The 19424-nt window shown below is 40.8% G+C and overlaps 1 protein-coding gene across 3 annotated transcripts in view; it reads left to right on the top strand.

Moving 5' to 3' along the window:
• Cpne8 (copine 8) overlaps window positions 1-19424 on the top strand; it is a 187679-nt gene that overhangs the window by 74023 nt on the left and 94232 nt on the right. For all 3 annotated transcript variants that reach the window (XM_029469851.1, XM_021183655.2, XM_029469850.1), the window contains one exon: window positions 16053-16116. In XM_029469851.1, the coding sequence (XP_029325711.1) occupies window positions 16053-16116 (64 nt within the window). The remainder of the gene's footprint in view (window positions 1-16052; window positions 16117-19424) is intronic.

Genomic DNA, 19424 nt, shown 5'->3' with positions numbered 1-19424 from the left:
AGCCTAGGATATGTAATGAGAGTGTTCTAGATTAGCCTAGGGTAAATAAAGGAGTGTTCCAGGGTAGCCTAGGATATGTAATGAGAGTGTTCTAGACTAGCCTAGGATAAATAAAGGAGTGTTCCAGGCTAGCCTAGGATATGTAATGAGAGTGTTCTAGACTAGCCTAGGATAAATAAAGGAGTGTTCCAGGCTAGCCTAGGATATGTAATGAAAGTGTTCCAGGCTAGCCTAGGGTAAATAATAANTGTTCTAGACTAGCCTAGGATAAATAAAGGAGTGTTCCAGGCTAGCCTAGGATATGTAATGAAAGTGTTCCAGGCTAGCCTAGGGTAAATAATAAGATTGCTCCAGGCTAGCCTAGGATATGTAATGAGAGTGTTCTAGACTAGCCTAGGATAAACAAAGGAGTGTTCCAGGCTAGCCTAGGATATGTAATGAAAGTTTCCAGGCTAGCCTAGGGTAAATAATAATAGTGCTCCAGGCTAGCCTAGGATATGTAATGAGAGTGTTGCAGGCTAGCCTAGGATATGTAATGAGAGTGTTGCAGGCTAGCCTAGGGTACAGAATGAGAGTGTTGCAGGCTAGCCTAGGATATGTAATGAGAGTGTTGCAGGCTAGCCTAGGGTACAGAATGAGAGTGTTCCAGGCTAGCCTAGAGTACAGAATGAGAGTGTTGCAGGCTAGCCTAGGATATGTAATGAGAGTGTTGCAGCCTAGCCTAGGGTACAGAATGAGAGTGTTCCAGGCTAGCTTGGGTATAATGTAAGATTCTTTTACAAAATAAAACTACCCAATATGCCATTGAACAGAAAGCTGTAAAGTAAGGTTCAAAATAGACAGTGTCGAGTGCCTTTAATTGTTATATCATGTCCTTGCCAAACAACTTTTAGCATGCATAAGGGTTCCTAGAATAGCATGAAATCTAACTTTGTTTTCTCAATTAAAAAAAAAACCCATTACACAATGTATCTTTTATATTTTTCAAGAGAAAGCATTCACAGTAAAGTTTTCATTTCAGATGAGAGAAATGGCAATGGTGCTTTTTATAAACTGGCAATCATAATTTAAAGTGGTTGATCTTATTGGAAAATTTGTAACGTTTTAGTTTCCTCCGTAAAAGGCAACCATCATTCCAATTTTAAAACACGCTTTAATTGCAAAGCCTTTTCATGAGTTCTTAGTCATCTTTTTTTTTTTTTTTTAAGTTGAGATGATTGTATTCATTGAGGTGTGTAATGACTACAGCATAGCATCAGGCTGTTCCCTTAGTTCAGGTGACTTGAAATTCCTATTCGAAGAGACCAACAAATGTCAATTCACGCTAAGAGGTAAGAGGAGGTAGGGTAACGATTGCAACACTATTCAGATGTAGAGAGGATTCAGTAGCTATTGAGTTGCATTGGTTTTGTGGAGTTAGTTGTCTATTGGGTTTGCTAAGTGGTACTGAGGCTGGGCAGCTAATAAGGCAGGGCCTTAGATACGATGAGTGTGGATTCCAATCATTGTGTTTTATGGGATTTGGAAAATGCAGACAACTTTGTTGTGTCCATGTTGTGTGTAGGTTACAGAAAACAGTATGGTTTTCTCAAATGTCTGAGTATACATGTGTCCTTACTGATCAGTTCTCTCAGGCAAGCATTCAGAAAACGTTGCCACAACAGGCTTCTTGTTTAAGTGTGAGAATCCGAGAGTTTTCTAAGAAAGTGGGCCAGGCAACAATCACCGGTAGAAGTGGGTAATGAAATCCAGAATTTGAACATCACAGAGACTGGTCACAAAAGAAAGGAAACAAGAAATAAAACTGTAGAAATTGCAGGAAGGCGGTGTCTGAGGTGAATTGAAGGTGTTAAGTACCTTGAGGGAGCTGAGCCACAGTAAGTCAGCAGAGAATAAAGCCACATTGGATTAGCTTGCTAGTGGAATGCTACTTTTGCTAGGTATTGTCAGAGAAGTACCGGGTAACACTCTCACCTTCTATGGTCTCATTCATTGCTTCACCTCAGGTGAACAAGGGATTGGAACAAACAATAATAGGTAGTCTCGGGTCCGCCTGCTCAAAAACAGGCTGGCTTTTCTGAAAATCTGTACCTGTGAGAGATGCATGTGTCTGGAGGGTACGGATAGTTAGGAAACAAGTTCCATGGGCTACAGTTGAAGTTCAGAGTCTTCTGTTAACAATGCAGCTTCTAGACAGACAACATTTTACTCCATTACTCAGTCTCAAAGGAAAGTTAGCTTGTTTGAAAACGTATTGAGAAAGCCAGGGACACACCTTTCCTGGGCTGCCTCTACCATCAAGGCATTCTCCAGAGGAGCTGGTCCTTCGACATCCTCTCCCAGGTCCATACCCATCCTTGCTGATCCAATGACATCATTTCCATGTCTTTTCCCATTTCCCATGAGTCCATCTAACAGGAGGGAAAAAAATATCCCCTAGAGATGAAAAAGGTTGGGGATTATAGACATGTTGCTTTTAGTAGAAGAGAGTGGATGTGCACGGAAGGATGAAGGCAAGAAAATATTAATAATACAGAGTCAGAAAAGCGCTTCTCTGATAGGAAGTTAGTTCTGCCACACACACAGCTTTTAAAGAGAGTGCATCTCATCATGTGGTATATAAAACTGGAACTTACAAAGTGTGCCATAGATGTTGTGGTTTACACAGGAGAGATCACAGACTCCTAAGAAGAGAAGTGAGTTTCTGTTCTCTATCACCCCCTCTCTCTTGGACCACCTTCCCCCACCCTGACCAGGCAGCCACTCAAAATGAACAGCGTTTCAGGCATTTCCTCAAGGCTAGGGCTAGAGATGGGGGTCTGTGCATTTTCCTGCTTGCAGGCAGCTCCATTGCAATTGTGTGAAGGACTCTGGCAGTCTTCCCCATGCTGCTGAACACATGCTTTTGAAATGCAGCGCAGAGTACCTCCTGAGGTAGGAAGTACTCCCACAGCAAACAAAATTGATTCATCCTGAATTTTCAAACTCTTCCTGTTGTCTCATATGTTATTTATCTTAAATTGCATCATCCAAATAGCTTAACATTTATTTACTAGTTCACTTAGATCAGAGGTTTATCTTCTAGTTTCCCTGTTTATATTCTAAGTTATTCAGAGCACCCTCTTGTTCTCTTCCCTCTAAATGGCCTGGTTTGTATGCTGATAAAATGTTCAGCGGACTCTTTGCCAGCTTCCTAATTGCAGCTGAGTTATCAAAACCTCATGAGACAAGCACTTTTAAATGAATAATAACTAAAATTTGGGGATTTAGAGAAGACAAAGTAGCATTCTAAATTATTCATTAATCAAACTTTTGACAACTAAGGCAGGTTTGTCACAAAGGCAGAAAGCCTACTTGTATGTAGCCACGTGTCTTACTGAATAATCATAATTAGAATTTCAACGTAACTATTGTATTTCTGAGCTTTAGTTATAGCCATCATTGAAAGTCTTCGGCTCTTTTTTTTTTTTTTTTTTTTTTTTTTATAAAAATGGTTATTTAAAAAATAGACTCTAAGAACTGAAGTGAAGTGATTTGGTATTCAAAACTTTTGCTTTCATTTTGTTAGCAGTTTATCATTTTTGCAGCTCCCAGAAAGCTTCTTTTGTTGGATAGGCTATATTCATTCACCAAATATTTATTACTACACATTTTTTGGTGATGTGCTGTTTGCCTTTGCTGGGTCTCTGTGACTCCTGGCCCCTCTCCTTAGCAGTTAATTAGCAATTAATTAGCATCGCTCCCACTCAGCTCTGTGGTTGGTTGTTGTTGCTGTTGTTGTTTGGTTTGTTTTGCAGCTGTTAGATTGGCTCCAACTTTCTCCCTAATGGTCTCAGAGCTTTCCTTCCTCTCTGTAAGGTTATCGATGGATTCAGACAGCTTAGAAAACAGCTAGAGTCAGCTCCCATTTAAGAATGATTGCTCCCATCTTCTGTGCGGAATGTATGGATTATGTTCCTCAAGCAATAGGCTTTCTGGTTTTGTCCCTTTCAGCCCAGGCACAAGTACATCTGCATAAGGACAGGGGACCAGAGTGCATGGGTCAGTGGCAGGAAAGCAGGTCCTGGAAGGGAAATGAGGCCTTGTGGTAATGTACCAGTTGCTGGTTGAGTTGAAGGAAGCATAAAGAAAACGTTCTGGAAAGCAGTAGCTTGTGGTCCAGGCACTCGGTTTGGGTAGAAGATGAAGGGAGGTTCTTAGGGTGGCAAGGGAGCTGTGGAGGGCCCAAGGTGGGACCCTGAGGCAAGTGGTACTTGAAGAACAGACTGAGGCTATCCATGGGATGAAGGATTCCTAGTTGTTGCCTAGGCCGATGGGCAAAGGACAAAGTTTACAGGAAGCTGAGGGACCAGAAAACCAAGACAGAGAGAGCCTGACAGCATCTGAAGTTCAGCTTGTCAGTGTTGGCATGTTGATCTGACTCCAGTGAGGACTCCTCTGTGTGTTGTCTGTGAATGTCTGTGGAGATCACCTATCCCTGTGAGAGGAGGAGGGGGAAGGGAAGGGAAGGAGGAGGTGGGGCTAAAATGGGGACAGCTTGTCTAGAAGGCGAACTTTTAAAAACCTTAGATTAAGAAAAGACCACACTAATTTTCTACATGCGAAAATATAGCCAGCTTTGACATCGTTTGGGCTGTAACATTATCTCAAACATGTCTGCGACTGTGTTATTTGATGGAAGTGGTTTGAGTGAGAATGGACCCCACCGGCTCATGTATTTGAATTCTTGGTCCCCATTGATGGAGTTGTTTGGAAAGGATTAGGAGGTGTGGCCTTGTTGAAGGAGGTATGTCACTGGGGGGTGGGGTTTGAGTTTCAAAACTCTGTGCCCCCCCCCCCCAGTGTCTGTCTGTCTGTTTCTGTCTCTGTCTCTCTCTTTCTCTTTCTTTCTCTCTCTCACTTGTGGAAAAGATTTAAATTCTCAGCTATTCTTTCTATGTCATGCTTGGCCATCTTCTGCTGTGCTTCCCACTATGAGTGTAGTGAATTCTACTACCCTCTGGAACCATGAGCCCCAAGTTAAAGGCTTCCTTTTATAAATTACTTTGGTCGTGGTGTCTTTTAATAGTACTAAGAAAGAATCCAAGATGCTGCCTATAAGCTCAACAAACTAGTTGTCTTAGTCAGGGTTTCTATTCCTGCACAAACATCATGACCAAGAAGCAAGTTGGGGAGGAAAGGGTTTATTCGGCTTACACTTCCATGCTGCTGTTCATCACCAAAGGAAGTCAGGACTGGAACTCAAACAGGTCAGAAAGCAGGGGCTGATGCAGAGGCCATGGAGGGATGTTCTTTACTGGCTTGCTTCTCCTGGCTTGCTCAGCCTGCTCTCTTATCAAACCCAAGACTAGCAGCCCAGAGATGGTCCCACCCACAAGGGGCCTTTCCCCCTTGATCACTAATTGAGAAAATGCCCTACAGTTGGATCTCATGGAGGCATTTCCTCAACTGAAGCTCCTTTCTCAGTGGTAACTCCAGCTGTGTCAAGTTGACACAAAACTAGTCAGTACACTAGTTCAATGTTTTTTATACACTATAATTTACTTTGATTGCCCATAAACTGTACTAGAATCAGAGCTGTTAAGTCTCAGGTCTTCCACCAGCAAGATGCATAAGTTGGTGTTCTACACCACCACCATTATCCTACCATTAGCACAGTAAGCACCCGAGGAAATAGATACTGGGCTTCCCTGCCAAAAATCCACTCCGAGATCAATTGGCTAAATTGTTTTGGTTTGTACAAAGGCAGAAGATTGTGGCAAGAATACAGAGCCCTTTCGTATACAGCTGGTAAACTAAAGAAAGAGAAAAAGGTTGCAAGGCTCCACCATCCTCCTGAAGACACACAAGGATAACCTAAAGGCCCTTAGTAGGCCCCACGTTTTCATCTGTGCCCCCTAGAGACCAAGCCTTTTAAATTAGTAGACTTTCAGCAGGCCAGATCTTAACTGTCACATAAGGTAATTTTACTGCTGTGGGTTACATGAGTGACACGAACAGTTAATTTGGAGCAGAGGAAAACATACAGCCCTTGTGAGGGAAGGTGGTGTATCTAAGCTTTTTGGAGGTAATCAGAACTGGGTTTCACAATTTCTCAGGTTTGTAATTTGAGCAAATTTGCTTTAAATTCCTTAGCTCCAATTCCTATTTTGAAACACCCTGACAATACATTTTTAGGATAGTTATTGGAAGAAAGAGCAATGTATTGTGTGGTAAATTTGTGTTGGAGAACACTGGGTACAATAAACACAAAATCAGTAGCTTTATTAAAAGTATCCAGTAGCTTTTAGCAGAAAACTCATAAGTCAAATCAGTTATTCTCTTCCTCCTGCCTTTCTCTCTCTTCCCTTCCTCCCTCCTTTACTTTTGTCTTTTTCTCTGTGTTAATGGAGAAATCTAGCAAACTTAAGGAAAGGACCATAGGAAACCAAACTAGATTTTATTATGTAAATTGTTATCTTAAGTATTAAAGTTATTTCGTCTGGTTGTAGTGTGTGCCTGATCGTCAAATTGGGGTAATGAGATGAGTTCCACATTTTGTTATTTGTGTTTTATAGAGCTATTTGGTTGCTGTGAAGTATCCTGTAGTGTCAGATGGATGTATGTCCTTACACAGTTGCAAAGAATACCTGTCTCCAGTTTGGTGTCAGCTAAGAACCTTTGTGTTTGCGTTGATCCCACGGATGCATGTACCTATTAGTAACATTCATGTGTGACACAGTCTAAGATCACCTGGGAGGAGGGCCTCTGAGAATGACTGATAAGTTATCTTAATCACAGTACTTGATGTAGGAGGACCCCATACCTTGTGTGTGGGGCCTTGGGCTGTATAAATACAGAAAGGAGAATAGGAAATACACACAAGTGTACAGTAATGCATGGCACTGTGCATGTACTGTGACCAGTGGCTTCAAGTGGCTGCCTTGAATTCTGTGAAATGGGAGGTTCTGATCCTATCTGTGAGCATAATAGATGCTCTCCCCCTTAAGTTGCTTTGGTCAGGAAACTTTATCAGGGCAACAGAAGAAACTAAGACCACGTAATTCAATATATTAAAAATTAATGCATTTCAGAGGGACATTAGATGCTGTAGCTGTATAGAGTAATCAAAACTTGTGTCCTTCTGGGGTGGAGAGTGGTAAATTCTACTGCCAATTCCCTATGTGGCTGCCACAAGCTTGTGAACCTCATGTATGACAGAAGATTAATATTTAGTGGAAGCCATTTTTTCTGCTCATTTTTCTATACCAACTCTGGAAAGAGCTCTACAAGTATAGCTGCTTTTTGTTTCAAAAAGCCAAGTCTTCACAGCAGGATGTTTACAGCAGCATTTGGCTCTGTTCTTTGTGCTCTATGGAGACTCTAGCACCTATAGCCAGCGTCATGTATGTAGATGAATGCTTCTGGATGGAAAGGTGCAGAAAACACACGTGGCTCATGCAAAATGTGGACAAAATGAATTTACTTGCATCAAAATAGCTCTGAATGTCACCATCAGAGACAAATCCCAGAAGGATTAGTCTGTCATCGACAGAGATGTGACATTTCCTTCAATCATATAAGGCTTGACTGTAACTCCTGTAGGCCTTCTGATATGAGAAAAATGAAATAATGTCCACCATTCTAAGCAAATAATACACTGGTGAGACTTTTTATTTCTCTGTTAGATAAAATGTGGGTTTGGTAAATGTTTTAAAGATTTTTATAAAATACTAGTTGACCTAAAAAACTTTAGTGGAAACTAATTCTGGCCAAGAAATTATTTGAACCATGTGTGAATGGTGCAAATTCATAGTCTTTCCTGATCTTGCGAAGTTCCTCACTTATAAACTAATCCCTGTCTCTATAAGTGGCAATTAGGTTAGCTTAGACTGGTGTGTATAGGCTATTTTTGGTGGAATGAATTTTATCAGGAAGGTGGAAGAAAATTCCAGAGTTTTGATGTTCAAAGTGGTTCATTCACCTTGGTCTGGAAACTGACTATGGTTTGTTAGAAAAAACAGTTCAAACCAGGAAAGTTTTATACAGTATTGAGTAACTAACTTAAGAGAGTAGGGGAATGCCTAATTTCAACCTCAACCCTAAGGAGAGGTTTTATTTATTTTATTCAAAGGTTCTAGTAAGCAGCCCCTCCTCCTTTGTGGAGGAGATCAAACCTGAGGTTAAATTTTGTGTGTTTGGTTGGTGGACTTTGTGTATGTAGCCTTCACGGGGCTGCACTGTCATTCTAGGAATAGATAAGAGTCCCAGACTCTGAGACTACACTCCAGGAAGTACGAACCTTCAACATTTCAGAAAACCCTTTGTCTGCTATGAGAGTAGTATTGATCCCCACCTCTGTCATCACAGGAGCAGAGCAATTGGATCCTTATTCAGATGGAGTCAGCGCTGATGCAGGGTTCCAAACAAAGATAACTACTTGGCAAAGTGGCATTTCCAAGGGAAATCCCTTCTAGTGCTTTCAGTCCTTTGCACAAATTCCCTCAGTTGTAGCTTTAGAAATAAGCATGCAATTTGTACTTGACAGCATAGACTCCTCCAAGCATCTTTTTAAAGTCTGCGCCTCTCCTTGTGTACCATCTTTGATATCTTGCCTGTTTGCTTTAAGTCCTCTACTGTCTTTTCTGAAGCAGAAAAACCCAAACTATGAATAAACCAGGACAACAGAGAAATCAGTTACGTTCTTCTCCGTAGTCTTCGTTCTTAAGTGAAGCAGGACACACGTAGCTCACTGGGACAAAACAAGAGCATCTTTTTAGCATAGGCTAGAGGTGAAACACTTCCCCATCTCATCCCCAAAGAAAAACTGTCAAAAGCCTTAAAAGGAGAACATCACCCCTCCCCCCAGACTTGTGTGTCTTATGAAGGAGAGTAATTCAATATATGTTTATTAAAGAGAATAATTAGAATGATAGACACATTATATGCAATTTTTACAAAGTATTTTACTTTGTTTTACATTCTCTGGTACTATGGATTAAGTTCAGGCTCCTGTCCATGGTAGGAAGATGCTGTACCAGAGAACCACACCTCCAGGGTTTCTTGTGCATGTAAAAGCCTTACAGTTGTTTCTCAGGAATTACAATGCCATTTTAAGATAATCAAACCCCTTGTGCAATCACTATAAGACTTAGGCAGAGAGTAGCGTTCAGTAATATTAGCTTAATATTTCTATAAATATGTAGGTAGTTTAGCTCATCTCAAAGCCACATAAAATAACTTCTTAAACCCTTTTGGCATATGATGTATGCAAAATTACCATTCTATAATATTGCAATGTCTGCCTTCTTCTCTTTTCAATGTCAACACTGACATTGTGTCTATAAAACAAGATCACATTTGGTTCCAATATTAAATGTGTAGTGTGACAAATGAATTTCTTGGTGTAGACAACAGTTTAAAATTTAAATGAATATTTTACTTTCAGTTGTCAGGCATATGATACATTTTAAAAGTGAAAATTACTAGTATTTTCACTTTGATAACCAACTTACAATAATTTTTGGAACTGCAATTTTGTTGGTAATACAGTATATTGTAGGGAAAGGTGCATGCCTGACAATTAAGTTAAATCCATCTCTAGTTTTAAAAAGTTACATTTTAAAATGTACAGCTCTTTTGGCAAGGATGTGTTTCCCCCTATAGTTACACGTCTAAGAACTATTAATACACAGTGTGTTTCTTTTCTCTCCCATGCTCTCCCCTGCTAGACTTGTATTTGGATGTACTCTTGTGTTTCTTTAGAAGGACTTCAGAGCTTGCTGAGCCATGAGAAGGTGTTGTCACTGGTCACTGGCATATTCCATCCATAGCTACTCATTCTGTCCTAGAAAGGGTTCCATTGCGGGGAACAGACACCGTGACCAAGGCAACTCTTATGAAGGACAACATTTAATTGGGGCTGGCTTATATTTTCGGTTCATTATCATCATGGCAGGAAGCATGGCAGTATCCTGGCAGGCATAGTGTTGGAGGAGAGAAGAGTCCTGTATCTTGGTACAAAGGCAGCGGCAAAAGGCTCTCCTCCTTGGACTTCTCAGCAGGAGGAGGCTCTCCTTCATTCCAGGGAGACCTCCAGGAGTCCCCAATACCCATCCCCACAGTGAAACGGTTCCTCCAAAAAAAGGCTACACCTATTCTAACTAGGCCACACGTCTTGATAGTGTCGCTCCTTGTGGGCCAAGCATTCAAACACATGAGTTTATTGGGGCCAAAACCTATTCAAACCACTACACATACTGAGCAGCACACACTTTGTAACCTCTGTGTTCTGTCCGGAAGTTCAGGTACACTGACATAGCAACTGATGTGTAAGAATGGCAGTGGCATCTCAACAGCACACTAGGCCAAGGCAGTTCCACATGGAAGAGGTTTTATTGGGATTGTGAGAGAGACAAGGTAGCAACAGAAAGGGAAGAGGGGGAGAGAGAGGGCGGGAGGGATGTTCTCCTTATTTATATAGAAAATGACTTAAGGCAGGTAAAGGTGGGAGGTGAGTCAGGTGGATGCCTGGAATATGGTGCCTATTGCCTTGGCAACCGGCCTGCAGGTCAGGTCCCGCTGTAGCCTATGTGATCTAGGTTTGGGAGGTCCTGATGCCAACAGCAACAGCAGAATTGCTCATGCTTCGTCCTCTACAAACCTCACACAGGCACTACTGAGCTCACTGAGGCAATCCCATTTAAACAGTGATTGTAACAAATTTGAATTTGCATGCATTAGTCTCTTGAGTCACACTAGTATCAAATTGGATACCACTCAGTTTCCATGTATTTCAAAAGGAATTAGGAAACAGAAACTAGATGCATTCCAGTTTTTTCCAAACCAGGAGAGAACACCCGCCAGCCCCTGCCACCCCCAGTTTTTCTCCATTTTGCTTGTGGTAGTGCTACAATTTTATAGAAGAGGCAAGAGCCAGGAAATATGCAGGGTAGGTGACCTGTAATTGGCTCTTAGAATGGTGGGAAGTCTTTTCCTGTAAGGCAGACTCTTCTTCTGGCTGGTGCTGGGGCCTTTTAGTTTCTTCTCCAAGCCTAGGGCTCCTGTAGAAAGTTTGAACATACTAATCGTGCATGAGTCGTGTGTGTGTGTGTATGTGTGTGTGTGTGTGTGTGCGCACACGCACACAAGTCTGTGTGTATAGGCATCTGTGTGCATATGTGGAGGGAGGCCAGGGACAGCCAGTGTTTTACTCTATTTTTGCCTTAGTCACTTGAGAAAGGGTCTCTCACTAAAACTTGAGTTAGGTTCACAACCAGCAGGTCGAAGCGACTCTCCTGTCTCCATAGCAGATACAAGAGACCATACTCCGCTTTTTTACATGGGAGGTGACATTGGAATCTTCACACTTAGCTAGAAAGTATTCTTACCTGCTGAGCCATCTTTCCAGGCCTGGAAAGTTTTAATCATATGGGCTTCTTTGTTTTACTGTTCTTGTTTGGTAATCTGACCAGCAGGAAATCAAGGTCACATAGCTGGAAAAGGCTGAAAAACCTGACCAGATGTCGCAACCCTTATCTTTCCAGGGCTTCCACCGAGGGAAAAAGCAACTCGATGAGGTTTAAGGATAAGGATTCTATGACTTACTCTGCCCCCACCCCACCTTTCCACTTCTGTCTAGTTAGAACCTCAGGTTTCATTGTCTTTCACGCCTGGCTCCACCTTCCACGAGGCACTATCTTGCCACCATCTCTGTTCCTGAAGCATTCTGTCAGAGCATAGTGTATATCACTAGGGCAGATCTGACAGATTTTGCCTAGCTCAAATCACACCCTTACCTCAAAACAAAACAAAACAAAACAAAACAAAACAAAACAAAACAAAACAAAGCAAAACAAAAAACCCTAGTGTAGCCGGGTGTGGTGGTGCATGCCTTTAGTCCTGGCACTTGGGAGGCAGAGGCAGGTGTTTTTCTGAGTTCGAGGCCAGCCTGGTCTACAGAGTGAGTTCCAGGACAGCCAGGGCTACACAGAGAAACCCTGTCTCAAAAAACAAAAACAAAAACAAACAAACAAACAGTTTATTCTGGAGCCAAGTAAGAATGGTTGTGGCCCAGGAGTACAGATTCATGTCACCCCCAATTCCATGTTCCAACATGGTAACCATTTCATACAGTTTCTATAGGAACAGAACAGTTACAATAAGATCGAGGCACTTTTACGATACCTTGGTGGAAGCATCTGATAGGCTAGTTACAGCCAGACTGGGGGATCTGTTAGAGGCTTCGAATGTTATCTGATGGCATCCTTAGCCTTAGGGCTGCAGGAAGTTCATTTCAAAGGGATTTATCTGATAGCCAGGGGATGTTAGGTTAGACTCTTGAGGTGAGTAAGGAATGACTTATAGAGGGACCTGGGGAGAGCTGGAGGTAATTTGGCTCCAGGCATGAAATATTGCAAGTCTCTATAATCACTGAAGTTCTAATTAGCTCATGGGCCTTGTAAAAGCGTTCAGTCTCAAGGCCACCATTCATTCATACACACAGGGCTGTGACAGTCGTGGTCACATTTCACCATTCTGTCATAAATATTCTTTTATAGGCACATCTTTCCCACATCTCCCTCCCTGAAACAAATGTCAGCTCCTATGTTAGTGTCACACGGGGCTAAGAGTTTTACACGCGTTAAACGGTGGGGACTTTTGTATGCAGTGACTATCGTACAAGTTCATTGCGTATATTCATCATAGATAGTATTCTGACTCAGGAAGAGATGTCAGACAAGTTTGTAATATACACTGAGCATTTACATCCTCCTCGCAATGCACATATCCACCAGATGATGTGAGTAAGGCAGGAGATGTGTAGGACTCAGCATTTCCTACTTCAATCCCACATTGAGAATTAACGGACAATTTAAAACGAATCATGTGAAGACATAATAAAACTATAATGTCCTGAACATTTGACCTGCGCGTTGTTTGATTTGGTTTGGCTTTTATTGTTTAATTACCTCATTGCCTTGATTTGTCAAGCAAATAAACTAAGTGTCAATGGGATTAGGCAGCTTACTCAAGGTAACAGTAGATTGTAAACTGAGGCAGGGATGCTACTTTAGAGGTCTTGAGGGGAAATTTGCATGGCGGGGGCGTGGGGGGGGGGTAAAATCACAATACATTACCTAGTGTAGATTATCATGAATTGACTACAGCGTACTCAAGTCACTACACTGAATGTTATCATATGGACCCTTGAAAGCAGGAGAGGCAGAAGATTAAGTCAGAGATGCATAATTGGAAGGTCAGCTATTCCAAGCATGAGGGTAAGGCCCAGCCTGCTGGCCTGACAGGCTGCTTCAGCTATGAGGAACTGTAAACAGAGTGTCTGCCTACCCACCCCTGGTCAGAATTTGATCTACAGAATTGTTCAACAATAAACGATATTTTTAAATCTCCATGTTGATGGGAATTCATAATAAAAGCAGTGGGAAATGAAAGTTTATTTTGCTAGCTAGAAGTGGGACTATTATAACAATAAGTTAGTTGGTTGGTAGGATGTGAAGAATGGGACCACTTTGAAGAAGAACAACAAAGCCCCTTAGATCATTTTTTGAACAGATTTGGGGAGTTGAGAAACTCTCAGTCTGCTGAGGCAATAGGAAGTGCTCAGAGAAGGCTCAGTGTCAGGCAAGCTTATGCAAGGAAGAAGACCGAAGATTTGGATGTGCACCTCCAGATAAAACCTCAGCATGATCGGGCTATCCCAATCCAAAGCCACCCAAGAGGCTTCTGGAAGACACTCGCTCTGGGACTGTTAGGTCACTCAGTTATCTCAGCCAGAGCCAAAATATGAACATGACTCTGGGCAGGGACCTCCTGCCTCTGCCAGAGCAGGAGAGCCACCAAAGTTTTAAGCAAACAGAAACACCAGGTAAGAAGGAAAGACAGGGCCAACAAGTGAGGTACTTGTAGCCTTCCAAGTCCTGTGGGCAAGACAAAGGTGCCAACACTTGCTGTGTTGCATAGAGAAGAAAGAATGGTCTAGTGACTGAGCTATAGGCTGGAGGTCTACTTCCCTTTGGTTTTCACAAGAAACATGTGTGCAGATCTTTAAAGATGATACTTAGCATTTCCAGAGAGAAGGCTATTTCACTTGCCTTTTATGCAGGGATATTGAAGCCTTAGGATTCACAACAGAAAGGAAAACAAGGGATTAGGACAATTAAAGCTGTTATCAGGTGAGGTGGCACAGGTCTGCAGCCCCAGCAGGTTGGGAATGAAGAGTGGAGGATCAGGGATTTAAATACTTTCACAGGTACACAGTGACTTTGAGGTTAGCCCTAACCATGTCTCAAAAGACAAAGAGGCAAAAAAAAAAAAAAAAAAAAAAAAAAAAAAACCCAAACCAATACCATAAGAAAAAGGGAAGGATGCTAAAAATGATGGATGTATGTCGTATTAGGAAAAAAAAATGTTTAAGAGTTAAATTAATTGACCTCATAAGTCCTGAGGGATTAATGGAATGGGCCATCCTGACATGCATACAATTCACTTCATGGGGAGTGAAGGCATGTGCAGCTTCCTGTACAAGCAGAGATACCTTTGTTGGAAGAAGTTGGCGTGGTCTTCTCTGAAAGATTTTTGCCAAATAGAAGAAAATACAGAATGGTTTTAGAGTGAATAGAATTTATTTTGATACTTGTGCAACTCCTAAGATTTTAACTGCTCATCTCCTCACATTTTTCCCCCAGTCAAGATAAGAAGATTCCAGTCGGCTGCACACTTACTGTGACTATCAGGAATGAGTTGTACTTTTAGGGACACAAGCTATCCTTGGGCTGAGTCTACCTGGGGTCGTTCGTAGGGCACACAGAAAGACCTTGGCTGCATGGTTTGTCATAGGACACACCTGTTTTTCTGGAGGATTGGCAAGGGTTGCTTGTAGGTAGAAAACTGTGTAGATCAGCTACATCTCAAAAGAGCTGATGCAATTACTTTTAAAAAAGAAAATGTTTCTTTTGGCAAATAACTCTAATTTTAGGTCTTAGTACAAGGCCACTGGCCACAGGAGAAAATCGATGTGGGGTGTTTTATAAAAAAAAAACAACAAAACAAAATGAAAACAAAACCAAAAAACCTTTACCTCTAACCTACATCTCAGCAGCTAGGAGGCAAAGGAGACTAGAAGGGACCTTGGTCCCACTATCCCTTTTGAATATGAACTCTCTATGGCCTTTACTCTCTCCCCACCTTCCCATTCTAAAAGCATCTCCCAGTGGTGACCCCCATAGATCAAGAATGTAACACTTGGACTTTGGGGAACATCTCCCCAACCCATAAGAGGCATATGCACATCCCATGTTTTCCTAGTTGGCATTGTTCTTGGTGTCTTTAAAAGTATATGAGCATAAATAAAACAGAGAACTGCAGAGAAACAGCTTGAGTGGAGGTTTTATTTTGCTGCATTGGCTTATGTATTTTATCCTTGATTATGTATATTGAGCACTTGGAACACAGAGCTCTCAAACTGTGGGTTGACAAGAACTTTGACTTGAGTATTGCCCTTATAAAACTTACCATTTTGAAAGAAAAAGTATAAAAAAAGTATCCAAACTATGTTGCGATGATTATATGCTAATTCTTATGGGTCAGATTTTAATACCACATAACAGGCTCATGACAGTCCTGCAATAAACGCAATATAGGGAACTTCATTGAAGGGTGTAAGCAGTCTGAACCAAAATAGTTGCAAGGGACAGCCTGTAGTGTGTTGACTTGGGAATGAGCAGGTAGGACAAGGACTATGAATATGCATTTGATGAATGGAGGGAGAGATGCCACAAGCCAGGGTTTCTGTTGTATGGACGCATAGACATGGCAAGAGAAAGCATTGTTGTATTACATTATGTTACTTGTATGTTAGACAACAAGAGGACTATGATTCTCAGAGGCCTGACATGTTGCCTGTGATGTTAAGACATTGTCTTCATTAGGAAATATGAGAACTCAATAATGGTAGCAAGCTCTTTATATGATTATGTGAAATAAAGCTATACTAGTCAATATAATTCCTTAATAGAAATCTAAATAGGCTAACTATGATCTTATTTTTGTAGAGGAATTCCAGGCAGGAAATGTGGGACAATCATACTGACGGCAGAGGAGTTAAACTGCTGCAGGGTAAGCAAATATTTTCTTTGTTTAAAATTATTTTTATTTACAAATATTTTACTGGTTTTGGAGTATTCCAGATAACACACTTTGATAATAGTCCCTCCCACAATTCCATATTCCCTTCTTTAGACACCCAATTGTATGTCCACTTTAAAAATAAAAACAAAAACACACCAAAAAAAAAAGCATCTAGTTCAAACTGTGCTGTCCTTATACTTTGAGTCATGTGGCCATCCACTGGAGGGTGGTGGACCTACCGGCAGTCACACTATTAAAGATAATTGACTGTCCCCAACCCAGCAGTTAAGTAATAACTAAGCTATTACCCACAGCTTCTCAGCTAGGGGTGAGACTTTGTGTCTATTTCCTATCTCCAAGTTGGGATTTTCTCTGGCTGTTCTGCCCAGAAAACTGTGTCCTTGTAGTTTCGTACTACCACTGGCTCAGGTTCTTGTCTACCCTAGAAGTGTCTGGGATGGGTTATTAGATGAATGGGCCTCAAATCCAATCAGAGTGGTTGGTTACACCCATAAAATTTGTGCCACCATTGGCCTTAGCATGTCTCACAGGCAGGTCACTGTTGAATATCACAGCGTTTGTAGCTGGGTTGATGGTTACCCTTTCTCATCTGGTAGCCTACAAAGTACCTTCCAGTTATCATGAAAACTAGTCAGGAAAGGTTAAACTTCTCGTTTGGCAACAGTTCAGTTTCTCCATGTTCAAATGTCGTCTTCAGTAATAGAGCTTATCGTCCAGATGCGGAGACCAACCGGTAGCCTCGGAAGCAGCCTGTGATGTTTGAGAGTTTCCAGGGAGCCATTTTGGCCAACAGCTCAATTAGTTCCTGACATGGGAAGTTTCACCTGGTGGCATAAGATATCGCGCGTGGACATCGTCTCTCCCATTATTTGGCGATTCCATTTGTGTTTCTTTCCTATACATGCATGTTAGGAAGTTTCTTTAGAAGCATTTTAGGAAGTTTCCATGTGGCACCTCAAGGAGTCTTTAGTCCCTTATCCCTCTCTTCCATCTCCTTCTAAGTCCTCCTAATCCAGTTTCTTGCCTCTCTCTTCATAAATATATATTCTATCTCCCCTTCCACAGGAGATCCCTCCTAGACCCTTAATATGTACCTAACCTCCATGGCTATATTAACTGTAGCAAACATATTAAAGGTTTAAAAGCTAAACATGAAATATTTTTCATTTTGCATCCGTGTTACTTTACTTAGGATGATATTTTCTGGCTCTATCCATTTACCTGAAAATGTCATAATTGCATTTATAACAGCTGAATAACATCTCCTTGTATATATGTGATGTTTTCATAATCCATACATTAGTTGATGGATATCTAGGCTGTTCCCAATTTGTGTCTAATATGAATAGAGCAGCAATGGATGAACAAGTGTCTCTGTAGTGGGATATAAATCTTTTTGCTTATTCTCCAAATAGTAGTACAACTGGATCTTGAGATAGATCCTTTCCCGGATTCCCGAGGTCCTACCACACTGATTTTCTCAGTGTCTATAAAAGTTGGCATCACCCTATCAATGAATAAATGCCACCCTTCCCCCACATCCTTGCCAGCATGAGCTGCCATATGTTGTATCTTTTTTTTTTTTAATCTTGACCATTCTGAACAAGATAAGATGAAGTCTCAAGGTAGTTTTAATTTGTGTTTTTCTGACAGTGTTGAACATCCCTTAGTTGTTTCTTGGACACCTAGAGTTCATCTATGTTCTCCACTTTCCCTTCTGTCAGATTCAAGGTATCTAGCCTTCCATAGAAGTCTTTCTGATGCAGTTAGACTTGAGTTTTATGCAGGTTAATGAGTATGGGTCTATTTGCCTTCTTATAAAGTCCATCATCCAGATTCTCTAGCACCACTTGTTGAAGATGCTCTTTTTAATCCAGTGTGTATGTCTGGCTTCTTTATCAAATATCAAGTGTCCATAGACTTGTGCATTTCTAGATGGATCTTAAGTCCACTGATCAACACGTCTGGTTTTTTTTGAGGATATCTGTTCTTTTTTTGAGGATAGCTCTGTACTACAACTTGGAATCTGGATGTTGGTACCTCCAACAGGTCTTTTTCTTTGGTTTTAATCTTTTAGAATTCTGTTAGGTATCCTGGGATTGATTTTATTTGTTTGTTTGCTTGCTTGCTTATTTATTTGTTTATTATTTATTCATTTGTGTGTGTGTTTTCATAGGAAAGTAAAAGTAGTCCTTTTAATTTCTGAGAATTGTGTTGGGATTTTGATGGAAGTTACATTGAAGTTGTATTTGCTTTTATTAGGATGGTCATTTTCCCAATGCTAATTATACTGATCCTCGAGCATAGAGATCTTTTCACAGTCTAATAGTTTCAATTTTTAAAAAAAAAAATCTTAACATTTTTCCTTTATATGAGTCATGCACTTGCTTGGTTAGAATTATCTATCCCAAAATACTTTTTACTTTTGAGATGATGGGGAAAGGCACTGCTTCTTTGAAAATATTTATCAGCTGTAGGAGTTTCCCAGTGGAATTTTTAGGGTCACTCATGTATGCTATCACATCATCTGCAAGTAAAAGTACTTTTACTTCTTCGTTTATTATTGGAATCAGTTGTGTCATGGCTCTAGCTAAGGTTTCAAGTACTGTGCTGAAGCGGTGTGGAGAGAGTGGACATCCTGGTTTTGGTGAAAATCCCTCAAGAGATTCTTCTCTTTTAGGTTGATGCTGGCTGTGGGCTTGATGTAAACTCTGCCTTTATTCAGTTGAGGTATGTCCCTTGCATCATAGTCTCTTCAGGGTTTTTATCAAGAAGGGATGGTAGATCTTTTTCAAAGACTTTTTTCCTTTTCTCCTATAACGTTAGTGTCCAATAACTTTTGTCTTTCAGTCTACTTGTGTGGAAGATTATGAGATTATGTCTAATGATTTACATATGTTGAATCATCTCTGGGATTCAGAGAATTTCATCCTGGCAAACAATCTTTTTGATGTGTTCTTGGATTTGCTTTGCAATTACCTATGTTCATTATAGATATGAATTTATAATTTTCTTTTCTTCTTTCTTTCTCTTTTTTCTCCTTTTCTTCTTTTTTGGTTGGGTCTTTGAGTGGTTTAGGTATCAGGCTAGTAGTGGTCTCATAAAAATAATTAGGAAATGTTCCATCAGCTTATGTTTGTGAAATGAGTTGAGCAATATTGGCATGAATTCTTATTTGAAGGTCTGGTAGAATTTGTCACTGAATTTATCTGGTCCTGGATTTATTTATTTATTATTTATTTATTTATTTATTTATTTATTGGTTGAGAGACTTT

The sequence above is a fragment of the Mus caroli genome, chromosome 15, assembly GCF_900094665.2.
Source record: "Mus caroli chromosome 15, CAROLI_EIJ_v1.1, whole genome shotgun sequence".
NCBI classification, from domain to species: domain Eukaryota; kingdom Metazoa; phylum Chordata; class Mammalia; order Rodentia; family Muridae; genus Mus; species Mus caroli.
Note: the sequence above shows the minus strand (reverse complement) of the source record. Positions and strands in the feature narration are given on the sequence as shown.